Source organism: Oryx dammah, unplaced genomic scaffold (genome assembly GCF_014754425.2).
Source record: "Oryx dammah isolate SB20612 unplaced genomic scaffold, SCBI_Odam_1.1 HiC_scaffold_25, whole genome shotgun sequence".
Classification (NCBI taxonomy): domain Eukaryota; kingdom Metazoa; phylum Chordata; class Mammalia; order Artiodactyla; family Bovidae; genus Oryx; species Oryx dammah.
The window spans coordinates 69895794-69915326 of NW_024070209.1; the positions used below are offsets into that span (position 1 = coordinate 69895794).

A 19533-nucleotide genomic window follows, 5' to 3' on the forward strand; every position below is an offset into this window, starting at 1 on the left:
TGCTCTATGACAGACACTGTTAAGACAATGAAAAGTCAAGTCACAAAATAAGGAAAAACAGTTTGCTATTTTGACTACTTAAAAATTAAAAGCTTCTGCTCATCAAAAGACATCAAAAAGGGGAAGGAAAGGGGACAAAAGACAAGTCAAAAAAAAGGGGAAAGATACTTGCAACAAACAAAACTGACAAAATATTAGCATCCAAAATATATAAAGAAACCCACAAATTAATAAGATAAAAACAAACCAACCCCTCCCAAAAAATAATGAGCAGAAGACCTGAACAGGTATGTCATAAAAAAGGCAATGTATGGGGTCCATAAACATGGAAGCAGGCTCAACTTCATTTGTAATCTGAAAACCGCAAATTGAAACCACAAGGAGATGCCAGATACATCCTTCAGATGGGCAAAGACTTCTAAATCAAAAGGGACTACTGTTGCTGAGGTGAGGAGTGACAGAGACTCTCATCCATTCCCATGTGGACAGTCTGACACACTAGGAAGGCTGAAGATATGGATATCCCATGCCTGGCAATCCTAGAGGAACTTTTGTAAATGTGTACAATGGCATAGGTTCTGAATAGTCAAAAACAGGATATAACTCAAATATAGAATGGATAATGCATTTTAGGGCTTCTCAGATGGTGCTAGTGGTAAAGAACCTGCCTGCCAGTGCAGGAGACATAAGGACGTGGGTTCGATCCCTGGGTTGGGACAATCCCCTGGAGGAAGGCATGGCAACCCACTCCAGTCAGTCCACAGAGTCACAATGAGTCAGACACGACTAAAGAGACTTAGCAAGCACAATGTATTTTAATGGAACATTACATAGCATGACTTCCCAGACGGCTCAGATGGTAAAGGATCTGCCTGCAATGTGCGAGACCCAGGTTCAATCCCTGGGTCAGAAAGATCCCCTGGAGAAGGGAATGGCAACACACTCCAGGATTTTTGCCAGGAGAATCCCATGAACAGAGGCCAGCAGGCTATAGTTGATGAGGTCACCAAGAGTCAGACATGACTTAGCAATTAAACTACCATCGCCTCTACACAACACATACAATGCAAGATACCTGGAGACAGGGTATATGAAAAAGGGAGGGAGATGAGACTGGGCAATACTCAGGACATACAGGTAATCATCTTTGGCCATGGGGTGGGTAATAGATATCACTTTATGATTACATAGCTATACAAATATATTTCATACATTCTTCTATATACACATACACTTTACAATTTAAAAAAAAGTTCAATAAAGGAAAAGAAAAGAAACAATTATTAGGAACACAAAATCATAATCTTACCAGGATAAGAATGATTCTGTTTATTTGAAGAAATTTCTGAAAGAGTATCCAGGGAATCTGTTACTCTGTGAATAAAAGAAGGAATGCAAATCTAAGTAGAAGCAGCTGGTCTTCATATTTAAGACTGGTGCTTAACTAAGGGTTTCACAACAATGGCTATATCTCTTTTTAACTTTTTGATTTGTCTTGGGGTACAGTCAAGCATAGCAGTCAACTGACAATGCTATGATAGTCTCAGGTGGGCAGAGAAGGGACTCAGTCATACATATACATGTATTCAATGGTCATTTCTTGTTTTAACTCACTGGACAAACATTTACTGAGCATTATTAATAAGCCAGAAGTGAATTTCAATTTAGCACCAGAGACAGGCACTAATCAGACAGAAGAGGTCCTTGTTATATAAGGATAGCAAGTACAGAGAAAGTCAGCTTCAAGTGAATTCATTTCAAATAGGGGCCCAACTTTGTTTTGAGGGAGCTTTATTTTCAAAGATGGAACTAAAAATGGTGAAAATTTATTTTACATTAAATATAACAAATGTTAGGTTATAATTATAAAAACATTACATTTTTATATTGGAAAAAGAGGTCAGCTGAGTCTGTGTATATATGTGATTTTTCTTATAAAACCAACATCTTTTATGTTATACTTGACTCTAAGCACAATCATAAAGGACATAGTCTTTACAGGTCTATTTTCTTGATATTCAAATCATTCCTTAGTTTTAAAAAGCCAGTCCTATAACAGTCTCATTTTCTTTCAACTGTCTACTGACCTAAACCAGAAGTCTTCATTCTGTCATCACTTGTTCCAGCACACCTTGTTACCATAAAGAAATCCTGCAACTCTTGCATTAATTGTAACTTCATCTTGCAATCCACGTGCATCATCTTTACATGACACGTAACATAGAGCAATCAATGAGAAACTAATGAGCGCAGAGAATATGACTTGATGAAGCAGAGAGGTACTTGAATTTAGTTGTGATGGAGAGTCGAAAACTTAATTCTAAAAGTGATCAGTTCATTAGTAAGAAGTACCTAATGGTATGAACTAAGAATAAGAAAATTAATACTATGCTGATAAAAACCACTTGAGCAAAAAAAAAAGAGAGAGAGAGATGAGATCTAGTCACTGAGTCTCAGAATTTCTCTAAAGAAATACTGGCTTTTATATATGTTGATAGAAGAAAAGGAATTAGCTAGATGATAGTTAGGTGATAGTAGAAAGCCATCCAAGCAGAGGAAGTAATCTGTGCAAAGATTCTGGGACAGGGGCACATTTTTTTAATGGATATGTTTTTTAAAAAAAGAAAAAAAAAAAAGGCCAACAACAATCTGGGGAGGAGAGTGATGCAAGGTGAGGCTGTGATTGGTCACTATCACATAATTAACAACTGTTCTCAGGAGTCCCTTCATGAGGATCAGTGTGATGGTTAAAGAGCTCCCAAGCTGGTTTAAATTAGAAACGCCTCAAAATCAGGCATCATGTCTGTTTTATTTGCTTATAGAATGCCGAGCACAGCACAAAGTGCTAAAAGACACTTAATAGTATTTGATGATGATGAATGAGACAATCAGAAGATGACAGGAAGACAGCTGGTTGGAGACAGCAGTTCATTTAGAGAGAGCCGTGCTTCGTCTAAGACGAGGGGGCTGCTTTTAAATGAATCACCTTAAAGAAGACCAAACAGATACCAAAAAAAAAAAGAAAGAAAGAAAGCAAAAAATTTGTGTTCTATAAACAAAGCAAGAAAAAGAAGATAAAACTTGGAGAAAGCAGCTTCACAATATAACAGAGAAGAAAGCTGTTACAGCATAAAAGACACTGAATGAAAGCTGATCAATATTTACTGTGTGTACAATATGCCAAACTATATTCCTTGGGTAGTCAAATATGAAACAGAGAAGCCCAGTCCTCATGACTAGGAGACAAATCAAACTTTTAAGAGACTGTAGCAATGTGTTAATGAAGATGTGTTCAAAGTAATATGAGAACCCAGAGGACTGACTGGTGACTCAGTATGGATTTTATTCTCAAATCAATCACTTATAAGATATAGGTCCTGAAGAAAGTCATTGAGCCTCTTTTAACTATAACAGGATAATGGTTAAGAGCACAGATTCTTACACTAAACTCTCTGGGCTCAAATCTTCACTTGGGCCCTGGGCACAATTGCGCACCTCACTTAATCTCTCTGTGCCTTATTTTCCCGCTTGTGAAATAGGGATAGTTATGGTTCCTGACACACAAGATCACTACAGAAGAGTGAACGATACATATAAAACACTTAACATAGTGCCAGCACATCTAAGTGCCATCAGTTACTGCTTCTTTTTCTTTATTTATAAGATAACTACCAAAAGCCCCCTTGCAAACTATCTAAAAGCAAGGGATTAGGGAAAAGCAAAGTAACAAACCTGGGCTGAGTCCAGCTCCACCATTAACTAGTGTGGGAGATCAAAATACCTTACCCCAAACAGGCTGCTCTAGCACAAGGGATTATTTTGAGCTAAAGACATTCGAGAATAAACAATTACAAAAAGAGGCTTTCTCTGAACTCCCGTTATCTGCCTAAAACAGATCTTACCAAAGAAGAACTCAATTGTCATAAATCCCCTCCCTAGAATTTCATCAAGCATGGAAGATTGACTTGCATCCCAGGAGAGGAGATGGGGAGTTAACACCACACCCAGACAGACCCTGTCACAGACTATCACATCCTCACCCACTTTCCTAAAGGCCCACTGATCTTCCCTAACGTCATCTGCTTTCCCATAAGCGGCCTTTCTCCCCCTTTCCCTTCCCCCATTAAGATGGTCTATAAATTCTCCAATGTCACCATTCCTTTGGGCATTCACCACTTTCTGTGATGCCCCCATGCATGTAAAGTTAACATTTAATAAATGCTATGCCTTTTCTTCTGTTTATCTGTTGTCAGTTTAATTCACAGACTCCATCCCCTCCAGTTAGTGAACGTAAGATGGTATGGGACAAGTTTTTCGTCCCCTACACCCAGCTACATGACTTTAGCAGTTACTGTATCTCGTGAAACTTTTCTTTACCTGTACAATAGGGATAATTGTAACACCTTATATCTCATAGGTCTGGGAGAAATTGATGAAGTACATGGTACAGAGCCCACCACTCATTAAATACTCAGTAAAGATTTGTAGAGATCCTCCTCAACTTACAATGGGGTTATGTCCCGACGAACCCATCTTGAGTTGAAAATGCATTTGATACACCTAACCTGCTGGACATCATCGCCTATCCTTGTCAACCTTAAACATGCTCAGAACACTGTCATGAGTCTACAGCTTGGCAAAACCATCTAACACCAAGCCTACTTTACAATCAAGCATTGAATGTTTCATTTAAGTTATTGAATACTGTACTTAAAGTGAGAAACAGAACGGTTGTGTGGGTACAGAAGGGTCAGAGGTACCTGGGTTGTTCACCCTTATGATCACGGGGCTGATTGGGAGCTGCAGCTGCTGCCCTGCCCAGCCTCATGAGACTGCATCATACTGCATACGGCTACCCCGGGGAAAAATCAAAATTCAAAACCTGAAGTACAGTTCCTACTGAATTCTTACCACTTTCGCACCATCGTAAAGTCTAAAAATCGTAAGCTGAACCATTGTAAGTCGGGGACTATTGGCAGTTATTCTTTTCTAGTTTACCTGACTAAATACTTATTAGAATCAAACAAAGCATTTAATTGAAGGTACTTCGTCAAGTTCTTTGCAGTTAACTTATAACTGCAAAGCATTACAAGTTAAATGTTATAAAATCATAAATAACAAGAAAAGGATTATATCAAGTACATCATAGAAGAAGGAAAATAATACAAAAATTATATGTAACTATTCAATTTTTTAAAAATGAGAAAGAAAATGGATATGAAAACTGTTAAATTTGCCAGGAGGCAGTCACACAGTCCAGTTGGAAGGGGATGAGACAGGACTCCCAGTTTGAGATGGCAGGTCTATTCTCATGAATGTGATGGTACCATATGTGTTACTGCCTATTTAAAGATATCAGGCTAATTTCTTTTAGCACATTAAGTCATTTCACACAGTGTACCTGGAATTTCATAAGGACTTGTTTCTGCTCAACTTATTTTTTAAAACCCAGAGTGAGCTGGAGCAAAAGTGTACTATCTTCAGAAGAAACATCGAGGAGGTATATTATATATAAATACTTGAAGCTTCACTTCCCCCCAAAGATGTACTGCCTATCTATTTTTGAAAACTAAAGAAATGAGAGGAAAAAGCCATTTTGCCTCCATTAGGTTTGTAGGAGAATGAATGGGGTGCCTGCTGGCAGGAAATTTAATGTAGTTAGGATGTGACTGAAGCAATCAGAGAGCATTTTCACTTTTGTTTGCATGACAGATTAAGCTTGCTCCTCTCACTCTTCTGAGCAGCAAACACCACTCCTAATAGCCTACACATACTCACAGGGTTTGCAAATGAGGAATAAAGGAGGTTTTTAAAATTGCAAATCCTCAGCAAAGCAAATTTAGCTTACCATGAGCCTACCCTCTGAAGAAGGTGGTTGGTTAACCCCTTGAAAGAAGACATGGTCTGTAGTTAGTGCACATCTTTCATACAGAATTAGTGACTCTAACTCACTGCGCATTACAGAAAGTCCTTGTTAAAATGTAAATTTCATTTTTTTCTCACCTTTGAACCCTGGATGGGGGAGCAAATATTCCATATCTTGGGGAACAACTAAAATACTGCACACCTCCAACTGAACCATCATTCTTGCCATGGGGTTTCTCAAGCTCTATCCCGTACCAATATCCTAGAACAAGAATACTGGATTTTAAAAGCATCTGTACTTTATCCACAACTGTTATGTTATTACACAAGCCCACAGTCTAGATGGTTTAACATTCTCACACGTGACCAAACTGATGGAAGATCACTGGGATCATTAAGGCTTCAAACAATAAAATTATAAAACAAATTTGAAAGTTTCAGAAATGAACCAGAAAAACATTTCACAAGCATAATGGCAGAGTGGCACATTAAGGAAGACAAAATGCACAAACACAAATTTGGCAAGGATTAGCTATTATGCAAGTAGTGTTTGACCAAAATATATCTAAAAGCTAGTAAGAAACTGCCCTTAACTTGGTAATACAGTCTGAGATGGAAACAATGTAGCATAATATTGAGATGTATAAGTCATAAAATGAACATGAAGTCTTTTCATTTTACTCTCCCAACATGAGAATACCACAAACAGTTCTTAAATAATTAAAGACAGACAAAAATAATACGGAAAATGGCTAGACTTCATGGTGACTCTTCTTTTTCTTTCATTTTTTTCCCTGCCCAAGATGAAAAAAAAAATCATTTTTAACCTAAAAGATTTAGGTTAGCTAATAGGAAGAATTTTCTAAAAGGCTTTCAAGTATTTAAAAGGGCACTCTGAGGAGAGTAATGGGATTTCCTTTTCCAGAGAGCATAAAATTAAAACAGTGAGGTTGCTTTTAGTGTGGCAAATATTAAATAAATGGACATAGACTCCTAGAGTAATGGCTCTGGATGAAGGTACCTCCAGATTAGTTAAACGTACCCGACAGTCCATTCATTTCTTATTTAAAAGGAGAATACAATAGTGATTGTATTTGGTCTCTCAGAATCAGTATCAGATAAAGATATGGATATTGAGAAATTTGCTACAAGTGACAAAATATGGAATATTGTTTCCTTCAGATTAATAATGCAGAGAGTCAATTATATAACCTCTAAAACGACAATCCAGAAGTTCTTAACTTTTTTTTCCTCTTATATTCAAAATGATGACACTTGAGTTGATTCCCGATACTGGAGTTTGAGTTGGAAAGACTAGTACAAAGCATGTGATAGTCTTTTATACTGAAACAACCTACTCTGCACAGGTAGAGAGATGTATACTGCTTGGCCATACTAATGCCGGGCATTGCGTTTCTGAATGTCATTAAACCAGGTTATTCTGGTTGCCGTTGTTATTTCTGAGTGCCACAGTTACAATTTTCCAAGTTTTATATCCTCCTGCCTTTGATGCTTTCCTATATAATTTGTACATTTTCCCATTTTAATACACCATATCACTGCTACATACCTCTTGAAAATATATAGCACACAGCAGGAAGGTATTACAGCAAGTGTTAACTAGAGTGACTTACACACTGTCTGGCAGTGGTGAGGGATGGACATCGCCCCATGTAACCAGCACCTTTCTTTCAAAGATAGAAAATTCTATAGAACTGTTCTATAGAACTGACTGATCTACATTTTGAGGCCACAAGAAATATATCCTACTACTTTCTGACAGGGCAGAAGGACTTTAACAAAAAATCTCCAATTTTTATACTGTTTCTGTGTTGGACAGTCGCTAAGTCATGTCCAGTTCTTTGCCACCTCATGGACTGCAGCACACCAGGCTTCTCTGTCCTCCAGTATCTCCCGGAGTTTGCTCACACTCATGTCCAACATCTGATTATTACTTTTCAAATTTCTAAGTGTTCTGTGTGTGCTCAGACACTCGGTCATGTCCACCTTTTTGCAACCCCATGGAAAACTGTAGCCCGCCAGGCTCTTCCACCCATGGAATTTTCCAGGCCAGGATAAGGGAGTGGGTTACCATTTCCTACTCCAGGGAATCTTCCCGACCCAGGGATCTAACCCCTGTCTTTTGCATCCCCTGCATTGGCAGATGGATTATTTACCATTGCACCACCTGGGAAGCCCTAAATGCTCTTTACTAGGAGTCCAAAACTTAAAAGTCAACCTAAAAACAATTGTATCCAAATGAATCAAGCCATTCAAGCCTTGTTTAATAAAACCAGCGAAAGGAAACGGGGAAGACATGGTGACTGTGGAAAAATAAACTACCTTTGTGATTTCTAAGTTCTTATCTGAGAACCATATTAAGAACATTCTAACTAATCTCAGTTACTACCTCAGTTACTGCTACTATTTCGAGGGACATGAATTATAAAACATACACCCCTTCCCCAATCAATTAGTAACTGGACTGCAATTATCAATTGTACTAATGAAACGAGAATGTGCTAGGAGACCATTCTCTGTCCGTGTCTTATGGAGAGAGGTGCTGACCATGTGTCCACAGATGTTTCTAGAGAAGACAGCCTTGGGAGATGGAGACAGCCTCCCCTGGCAAGAGGACAGGTATACTTACTATCTCTATAAAGGTTCAGATTGCTTAAGCTTGGGGCTCCTCTCCTGTAGCACAAACTCCTGAGTGTACAGGGGTCACCTGGCCCTCCTCCCTGTCTTACTCTCTGGGAACTGGGGCCCAGGAAACCAACAGAAGAAAATGTTGCCACCACTATTGATGAGAGCACTGAGGTTCTCTGTCTCTGACCCAGGAGTCTACCACCTTCTGCTACCATCGATGGAACCGTGGTCATCCATCTTGCAAATAGGGTAAAATCTCAGATCTTTCAGAGTTCCTGACAGAAGGCTACAAACTTTAAAAAAAAAAAAAAATCAATGTTCTCAGTAACCTTTTCCTAAAACATCCTGCAATGCCACCATGTGTCAACACAGCATACTGCTATTTAAAAATACAAATGTTTTATTCAACTGGCTTCTATTTGAAATTACAATCACCAAAAATGCAAAAGAAAGATTATCTTCACTTTTGGAAACGCAGTATTAAGTTTAGATGGGAATGAATATATAAATACACAAACATGCATCTTTAAGGTCCCAGGGTGTGCAAAACCTTTTTCATCTCCCTTTGAATCTCTTTGTTTGCTTTTCTCTCTAAGCCATTCTGTTAAATGCAATGAACTCATTATCCACTCATTTCAAAGATTGTGCTTAGCACAAATCTAATCCTAAAATGTTTTCTCTGTTATTTAGCACACTTGGCAATCAGGGAGAGTGAAACTGGAGAGTAACAACTGATTTTAACTTTAGACAATTTAAAACACAATTGGCAAGAAAAATTCATAAGAAATAATCAACCTTCGTGAAAACAGTCTGCATCTGAATCAACATTTTGCATTTTCTGTGCCAGAGCAACCATCCATAAGAACTATTAATCAAGAATTCTACGTTTTATTTACATGTAAATTCTTAAATCTTTTGTGTTCTAAAGAATTCAAGTTGAGCAAAGACTATACAGGTGAGTTACCTGGAGCAAAGCTTGTTGTCCCAAAGAACTTAATGGCACCAATTCTCTGGCCTGCCACCAACACCCTGTCTCCAATTCGGAGGTCTCCTTCGCAGCGCCCACTATTTGCTACAGATGCTGCTGAAGAATTCAAACCTGCGTGGGGATTGGTTGGGGAAGGGGGTGGGACAGGAAGAGAGAGAAAAAACAAAGGGAAACTCAGAAACCACATTAGGCAAAAAATTACCATGTATTCTAACCAGTCTAGTTAGTTGGAAGTTTCAATATATGCTGCTTTCTTCCTTACACACAGCATCTACAGTTGTGTTTCTCACATGTGAAGGAAAGCTACTCAAATGAAATTTGAAGGGTGTCCTGAGACAATCATTGCTCTGGGAAATGACACATGACACCTGGTGAAGCATCAGCTTCATCCTGACTTCCTGGGGGCACTCTCTACAAGAACAGAGGTCAGTACACCCTTTCTGTAAAGCGCTATGTAGTAAATACTTCAGGCTTTGCAAGCCATGCTACTCTGTCACAACTGTTCAACTTTGCTGTTGTAGCTCAAAAGCAGACAGAGACAAAATGAGCACAGTGTGTTCCAGGAAAACTTTATTTACAAAAGCAGGTGGTAGGCTGGATTTGGCCCATGGGCTGCAGTCCACCAATCTCTATTCTAGGAAATAGAATAGAGAATCATAATAGTTCAGTGGGACTTGGTGTAAATGATACATACACAAATGTAATTTAAAGGTGGAACTGCTATAAGGTTCCAATTACCCCCAAACTGATTTCCTTATTAGAAACAAAAGCACACATCAACCTCCCCGCAGACCTTGATTCAAACCTAAACCCTGAAGTGCCCACTACTGAACATCAGACGTTCTAGAGCAACACTATCTAGAAAGCTGCTCCATTACAACAGAGGACAGGTGGACGTCTGAGGCTTCTCCCATCAGTCCAAAAAATAGACTGGAATGGCTGTCATCTGAGAAGGCCTAGGGAACCCTCCATGAGGGTACTGGATACAGGGCAAGTCAGGCTGTGAACAGGGAGAGACTAAAAACATGGCAACAACTGAAGAACACAAACCCAGGGAGAAGGAAGGTCTAGATCAACTGTATACTAAAAAGTCCTAGGCTCTCAAAATATCTAACATTTCCCAAGCACTCCACAGTTTACAAAGTGCTTATCATGAGAATTATAATCATAGGCAAGACACAAACTCGGGAATTAATGAAGACATGGTGCTCACAGGAGTAGGTGGCACACCTTGACTTAAAACCCAGACCTGTGGCCAGAAACCCTCAGGCTTCTGTCCGCAGACAATGGATCAAGACAATGAGGTCAACATGGGACGCAGCCGGCTTGAGTTCACACACTTCCTCCCACCCTCCCCATCCCCCAGCCCCTTCTTTCTGCTCCTCTTTCTCTTTAATATTTTGTCCTTAACTTTCAATAATGTCCACTCTCTGCAGTCCACACCTCCCCAAACGCAAATCACTAAATCTAGAAAAAAATTTAAGGAAATATTTTTGGGTTTGGAATATGGACTTTCTCTCACATGTGACCTATTCTCTCTCCCTCCCTTTTTAAAAGGACCTCTTTCTTACTCTAACTGATAACTCTCTTCATCTCTATTATTTAAACTGACAAACCCCTTAAATTTATAAAAAGAAAAAAATGTTAAATAAGAAGGCACACTAGAACTACTTTATATAAAGGGTTAAAAAGACAATTCCATACCCATACATAAATTTTAAAATCTGTCAAAAGCCTAAATTCCAAATGAAGAAGGCCTTAAAATGTAATTAAAATGAGGACAAACAGGATTGCTACATCACTGCATTGTCTCACCTCTGTTCCTCACAGCATTAAAGAGAAACTGGTTTCAGGGGAAGGTGAATCTATTCAGAAAATAGATATTCAAGCAAAATTTCCTGGTTTTCCACTTTCGGAGAACTTTTACATTTACTACATCAATGTTACTATCAAGAATTTTTTTTGTTTTTTTTCCCCCATACAATAAAATATCTTTAAGAAAATCCTGTCCTGGAGATTTTTCACGATAAAATACTGATTCAGCACAAGTATTAAAAGTATTAGAAAAAGGATCTAGTAATTACTAATTACTTATTAAATTAGACTTATTAAATGAGACTTATTAAAAACAAGTTATGTTAAAATGACCTGATTTCCTTTCTATGTAGGCATATAAAGTGAAAGAAAGTGAAAGTCACTCAGTCATGTTCAACTCTTTGTGACCCCAATTCCATACAGTAAATGGAATTCTCCTCACCAGAATACTGGTGTGGATAGCCTTTCCCTCCTCCAGGGGATCTTCCCAACCCAGGGATCGAACCCAGGTCTCCCGCACTGCAGGCAGATTCTTTACCAGTTGAACTACCAGGGAAGCCCATAGGCAAATAAGTGAACTGCAATAAATTCAGTATTCATGTGTTGATTCCAACAAGAAAAAGTGTTTTCTATATCCTTACACGTAACTGAAGAAATGTGGATTGAATGGGATCATGCAGGCTTCACAGCGAGCTAAACAGGTTATCATTGTCAACCTCTCCTACAGTTTTAAACAATGACTTGACTAAAAATAGAGAAAGCATGCTTTTTTAAATAAGAAGATAACTCTAAAGTGTGTGAAAAGCTACATGCAAGATGTAAAAAACAAAACTCAGAGGGATAAAAATGCTACCATTAAATTAAATGAAAATAAATGTAAAGTCCTACGTTGAGCCATAAAATGAAGAAACTTAGCTTCCGGCTCTATTTGAGTCAATGATACAGTGTGGTCACCAAAACTGCATGAGCAGCCTCAGGCTGGACTTGTACTAAAAGGCAGAGCTTCCGCTCTCTACCAGCTAGCTGGAAGGGTCCTAAGGACCCTACAGCACAAGGAAAGGCTGAAGGTACTTGAGACAGAGGCGGAGTTTAACAATAGCAGAGAAGCATCAGACAGACCTGTGGGTGCAGCCCAGGTGTGCACTTAGAAACTGCCGTCATGCACCAATACCTGGCCTCCCTAAGCCTCAGTTTCCTCATTCACAAAGTGAAGGTGGTCATGATATTTCATTCATTTTGAGAATTAAGTGAAATAAGATATGCAAAATGCCTTTAATAGATATGAAATAATAAATAATGCATATTGACCTGTTAATTATTAATATTAGGTTTAGATTATAAAAGAGATACATAAAGAAAGAGAAGAGATCATACAGTTTCCAAGTATCTGAGGATCTGTCATAAAGTTCTAATAGGAATCTTACAGAGGCTGGAGTCCTTAGATACACAAGGAAGAGAAGAAATACAGACAAGGGAAAATGGCAGGAGCATGAGGAGAAAGGCAGAGAGATCCACAGTGTGCTGACAGAGAGGAGAGGAGTGAGGGCTGGAAGAAGGACAGGAAAGGGGCAAGTAGTTCAATCTGAGTGAAGTAAAGGGTTCCTTCTACACATTTAAAAAGAGCAAATCTACTTACAAACAAACCAAGATAAAAAACACCAAGAAAGCCTGGTTGAAAAAGCCATAGATACCAGCACTGGCTCTAGATGAGAGAGAAGGGCTTTTGCTCATTGTCTTCTTGTTATTGCCACGTGCATTCAGTTTCTTGGAGAGGCTCTGTTTGTGCTCCAAAGAAGATATAGAGGAGGAGCTGCTGACGGATCCAATCAGGGGAACTAAAACAACGGTAGAGGAAAGGAATACATCAAAGGGTGGCAAACAAGCAGTGAACCAATTAGATGCTTATACATCAAAGGGTGGCAAATAAGCAGTGAACCAATTAGATGCTTTTCCAGGTAAATCCTCTGAAACTCTCCTTTCAGCTTCTTCCATTGTGGATTATCTTAGTGTGGAGTTAAATGCCTGATTTCATCAAAATACATTGTAGTTCTTACACACAAGACTTTAGAGCCCAAGCAATTTTAAGGATCCAAAGGATCCACACCATATGATGACAATCTCATATAGAAAAGTGTTGTCATGTAATCAATTTAGACCAATTACCTATTCTAATCACCACTGTCTCTCACCTCTCACTTGAGATGAGTTAGTAGAATCACAACTTATTTATATAAAAAACACAACTAATCTATTTTTATGGTAACAAAAGCTTAATTTAAAATGTTCTGAGTTAACCTGAAGGCAAGCAGGAATATTTTTGAATTTTCTATTCATGCTCTATTCACCTAGTGATTTGACAGCTAAAGACAACTTAATTTTTTATCTATTTCAAGTTTACTGAGTAATAATTGATAAATATAATTGTATATAAAGTGTACAATGTTATGATTAAAAGATATAGTGGAATGATTAACAAGATCAAGATAACACATCACCTCACATAGTTCATTTTGTATGTGTGTGAGTGGTGACAATGCTTAACATCTACTCTCAGCAACTTTCAAGTATAAATTGTAAAGGTAACTTTAAATAATTCTATCAAGCCATCCTCACTATGGAATTTCGCTTTATTCTCTGCATCTAGTCCTAAAATTCACTACATATACATAAGAATCACAACACAGGAATTTATACAAAAAATATATATGTGTATGTGTGTGTGCACTTTATTATGAGATATTTAGGGGATTTTCAAGTATAAATTTTTGCTATACCGAGTCTTCCCTTACAAACTTTAAAATTTAGCCTCATATAAGCTATATCACTATATTGTTTTAAAGTTCCACCAGTATATTAAATTTTAAGAATAGAAGTTATAAATTATATTACCATCTTTCTCTGCTCCAGTTTTCAACTCTTCACCAGGAGCCAATGAGAGTGTTGATTCTGAAGCACTATCTTTTTTTGATGTCATTAATCCTAGAACACAGAAACAAAACATGTTCAGCAAGAAAGAATTTTAGAGTTAAACATAAATACGGATTCACTTTTCAAAGTACAGACAATCCTCACTGAAATCTTCTCTACTTCTGAGAACACATTGGATAATAAATTCACAGACATCAGGGGCCAGTATTTCATTAAGGGGAAAGGAAAGAATGTATTCCTAGCCCATCTGAAAACCCCAATCAATTTCCCCAAATATCACTAAACTATCTTTTAAACTTATTTTAAAATCCACTTAGGAATTCTATAAAATAAAAAGCATTTAAAACACAGCTATCTAACCATCTGATACTTAGTACACTCCTTAGTGCTTGCAGGTAAAACAAACTTAACATGCCTGTGACAGCTGCACACTTATTAAGATCCGCACACAACTCATGATTTCACTGGTGTGTGCAGGCAAATTCATTGAGGCAGACTGCCTATTTAGATAGTGGATTTGTGGTAAAAAAAAAAAAATTTGCAAATCATTATAGAAGCTTTTCATTTAAGTGGAAGTCAGATATTAAGAAACCCTGTACTCTCTGTCACTGGTATTCTGAAAATGACTACCTGACTCTCACTATACTCAACTCCCACCAAAAAAAAAAAAAAAATGCAGTTTAAAAAAGAACTCGTGAATAATAATCTACTTTATTAAGACTTCTCTCTTAATTCTACAGAACCAAACCATTTAAATAAGAAACCTAATGAATAACATCCAGTTTTGAATTCCACCTAGAATCCATTCCAATTCTACTTGCTCACAAAGAATTTTGGGTGGAGAACTAAGTTTGGCACTCTGAGCATCACAAACAAAGCAAGCCATAGTCTCAGTCCTAGAGAAAGACCTTTTCAATTTGGCATGGCAGAAAGACATGAATAATTGAAATACAAGGACATGTTTGATACAAGCCCTAGCATTGAGGGAGGAGACAATAATCATTGCTGTAAAGATAAATTAACACCTCATCAAGAACATCACATTCCAATACGCGTCTTGAGAGGTCGGATTTCTTGCAGAGAATACTGGAGGTATGGTCAGGAAGAACTAGGGTAGGCATTATGGATAGACAAAGAGAAAATAAAGAAAGACAGGGTCAGAGAAGAATAAGTGGATTGGCTGGAATGAAGTGGACTTTGGGGGGACGCAGGAGAAGTAAACTGGATGGATGGGTCACATTACAATCTTAGAGGGTGACAGGGTTGGCGCTCTTCAGTAAGGAACAAGCCTCTGATGGGCTGTGGAAAGGAGGGCTGGAGTGACCACTCACAGTGGATAACGTCAACCGGACAGCAAAGTCTAAGAGGAACCAAAAGGAGGAGAGACAGGAAGCAAAGGCTGGGAGTGAGGGCCAGAACTACAACCGCAGACCCTGGATGGACGGGTTGGGAAGAGAGATTTTGTGAAGGCAACCCACAGAGTAAATTTCTTACTTTCAGTTATATTTGTGAGTCCTAAAATAACCATTTGAGTCTTTCCTTTTATTTGAATTGTTAGAGATAACTGGAGATTCACATGCAGTTGTGAAAAAACAATATTGGGCAATATCTCACACACTTTGCCCAGTTTCCCTCAAAGGTGACATTTTACAAAACTATAGCATAAAATCACAACCAGGATACTGACATTGCTACATTCCACCAAGCTCAGATTACCTCAGTGCTACTTGTGTTCCTGTGCGTGCTCATGTATGTGTGTGTACATGCATTATTTGGGTCTTCCTTTTATCTTCATGTTTCTGCTGAAATCGTCCATTTGTCTCAAGAGGGTTCACCCTTAATTCTCAGCGGGTTATAATATATTCTTTGAAATAGGTACCTGATAATTGTTCTTCTCAGGGTTGGCATCTTTGATTGCCTTTTTCCTTCAGAGCTGCCGAGATTTTCCCGGTTTTTCCTATTTAGAACAACTTTTCATTGTATCCTGTATATTATAAACATTATTTTACAGGACTCTGGGTCTTGTTTAAAATTCTATGGAGAATGTGGATTGTTTTGTTCTGCTCTGTTTTTGCAGGCACTGGACAGTCAGCAGGCAGTTAGGTTCAGGCTGGCATTTCCTATCCACTTTCTGTGACTGTGGTTCCAATGTCAGTTTGGTTCCCAAAGCCTCTTTGATCGGGCTTGTGTGTTGTGCCACCCAGTAGGCAGCCTGAGATCTGAGTGGAGGTCTGTGCAGACCAAAGCCTGTTGGTCAGATGCATGTACACACAGCTTGGCAGTAAGCCCCCCAATTCTGAGAGCACTTTTTTGAGCTCCCTCCTCACATGGTCTCCAGAAGCACCCTCCTCCTGATATTCTGGATAGAATGCCTAGGCTTTCATTGCTCTGCTCTGTCATACAATCTTTTGAGAGCCAAGCAGTAAGAAAAAAAGAAAAAAAACTAATGGGGACTCCATCCATGTTCTCCAGGACCACAGTTTCTCTGGCCAAAAACAAGGGTTCCCTGCCTTGGGGGTTTTAGGTGCCTGGCCATCCTCTGCTGCTGTTACAACATGCAGGATTGCTTAGGGACTAGGGCGTGAAAGAACCAAAGAGATTTTTTTAAAAGCAATTGAAAAGGAAAACAGGGATTTCCTCCACTTTGTCTAGTAGGAAATTCCTTTTCCTGCTCCTCAGACCAGAAATAGAGGGTTCCTCTTTGAGGTTTTCTTCCATACCTGCTGTGTACTGGGCTTCACGTTAAAAGGATACCATTTACAAAGCATCAAAAAGTACAAAGTACCTAAGAATAGACCTAAAAAAACAAGTGCAAAATATACAGAAAATCATAAAATTTTACTGAGATATTTTTTAAGGATCCAATTAAATAAAGTGATATCCCAAGCTTATAATTAAAAGACTGACTATCATAAATGTCATTTCTCAAATTGATTTTAGGCTTAAATGCAACACCAATTAAAATTTCAATATATAATTTTTTATTTTTTGACACTAAAAATAGCATTAACATAATTTGTCAATTCATTTGTCTAGAAGGTAATTTTCTGTTGAGGAGCAAAATAACTCTTGATTTTTGGACAAGCACTTTTTTGAGATATAATTCCAGTTTGTCATTGCAAACTAATAATCTCTTGCCCTGGGGATACATTTATCATCTTATTTACTTATTTTTCCTTTTTATTTTTTTAACTTAAGTATAGCTACATAAATAATATATTAGCTTCAGGTGTACAACACTTGTATATATGACATTATGAATCAGTTGCCACAAGAAGTCTAGTTACCATCTGTCACCACAGAGTTGTAACAGCATCATTGTCCTTATGGTATGCACTACATCCCCGTGACTTATTTTTTAACTACAAGTTTGTGCCTCTTCATTCCCTTTTTCCCAGTGCCCCACCCCTCTCCCAACAGACTTCTTTTTAAAGAAACTTAACAGCTTATTCTATTAAGCAAGAGAGTTCCAGAAAAATATCTATTTCTGCTTTATTGACTATGCCAAAGCCTTTGACTGTGTGGATCACAACAAACTGTGAAAAATACCGAAAGAGACGGGAATACCAGACCACCTGACCTGCCTCTTGAGAAATCTGTATGCAGGTCAGGAAGCAACAGTTAGAACTGGATGTGAAATAACAGACTAGTTTCAAATAGGAAAAGGAGTGTGTCAAGGCTGTATATTGTCACCCTGCATATTGAACTTATATGCAGAGTACATCATGAGAAATGCTGGGCTGGATAAAGCACAAGCTGGAATTAAAATTGCCTGGAGAAATATCAATAACCTCAGATATGCAGATGACACCACCCTTATGGCAGAAAGTGAAGAACTAAAGAGCCTCTTGATGAAAGTGAAAGAGGAGAGTAAAAAGTTGGCTAAAAGCCTCAACATTCAGAAAACTAAGATCATGGCATCCAGTCCCATCACTTCATGGCAAATAGATGAACAAACAGGGGAAACAGTGGCTGACTTTATTTTGGGGGCTCCAAAATCACTGCAGATGGTGACTGCAGCCATGACATTAAAAGAAGCTTACTTCTTAGAAGGAAAGTTATGATCAACCTAGACAGCATATTAAAAAATAGAGACATTACTTTGCCAACAAAGGTCCATCTAGTCAAGGCTATGGTTTTTTCAGTAGTCATATATGGATGTGAGAGTTGGACTATAAAGAAAGCTGAGTGCTGAAGAATTGATGCTTTTGAACTGTGGTGTCAGAGAAGACTCTTGAGAGTCCTTTGGACAGCAAGGAGATCCAACCAGTCCATCCTAAAGGAGATCGGTCCTGGGTGTTCATTGGAAGGACTGATGTTTAAGCTGAAACTCCAATACTTTGGCCACCTGATGCAAAGAACTTACTCATCTGAAAAGATCCTGTTGCCGGGAAAGATTGAAGGTGGGAGGAGAAGGGGATGACAGAGGATGAGATGGTTGGATGGCATCACCGACTCAATGCACATGAGTTTGAGTAAACTCCGGGAGTTGGTGATGGACAGGGAGGCCTGGTATGCTGCAATCCATGGGGTCACAAAGAGTCAGACATGACTGAGTGACTGAACTGAACAGCTTATTCTAAAGTTTATATGGAAGTTTGATTTATAAAAAAGGCCAGTAATCAGAAATCTTCCAACAAGCAAAAGCCCAGGACCAGACGGCTTCACAGCTGAATTCTACCAAAAATTTAAAGAGGAGCTAACACCTATCCTACTCAAACTCTTGCAGAAAATTTCAGAAGAAGGAAGTTTTTCCAAAGTCATTCTATGAGGCCACCATCACCCTAAGACCAAAACCTGACAAAGATGCCACACACACAAAAAAAAACTACAGGCCAATATCACTGATGAATATAGATGCAAAAATCCTTAACAAAATTATAGCAAACAGAATTGAACAACATACTAAAAAGATCATACATCATTACCAAGTGGGCTTTATCCCAGGGATGCAAGGATTCTTCAATATCTGCAAATCAATCAATGTAATACACATTAACAAATTGAAAAATAAAAACCATATGATTATCTCAATAGATGCAGAGAAAGCCTTTGACAAAATCCAACATCCATTTATGATAAAAAAAAAAAACCTCCAGAAAGCAGGGATAGAAGGAACATATCTCAACATAATAAAAGCTACGTATGACAAACCCTCAGCAAACATTATCCTCAATGGTGAAACACTGAAAGCATTTCCCCTAAAGTCAGAAACAAGACAAGGATGCCCACTCTCACTACTACTATTCAACATAGTTTTGGAAGTTTTGGCCACAGCAATCAGAGCA

The 19533-nt window shown here is 38.3% G+C and overlaps 1 protein-coding gene across 2 annotated transcripts in view; it reads right to left on the reverse strand.

The window, feature by feature from the left end:
- The window catches only part of CLIP4 (CAP-Gly domain containing linker protein family member 4), a 65800-nt gene that overhangs the window by 13090 nt on the left and 33177 nt on the right, over positions 1-19533 (reverse strand). For both annotated transcript variants that reach the window (XM_040224153.1, XM_040224151.1), the window contains exons 10-14: positions 14207-14296; positions 13009-13152; positions 9479-9613; positions 6004-6127; positions 1310-1374 (exon numbers count right to left, since the gene is read on the reverse strand). In XM_040224153.1, the coding sequence (XP_040080087.1) occupies positions 1310-1374; positions 6004-6127; positions 9479-9613; positions 13009-13152; positions 14207-14296 (558 nt within the window). The remainder of the gene's footprint in view (positions 1-1309; positions 1375-6003; positions 6128-9478; positions 9614-13008; positions 13153-14206; positions 14297-19533) is intronic.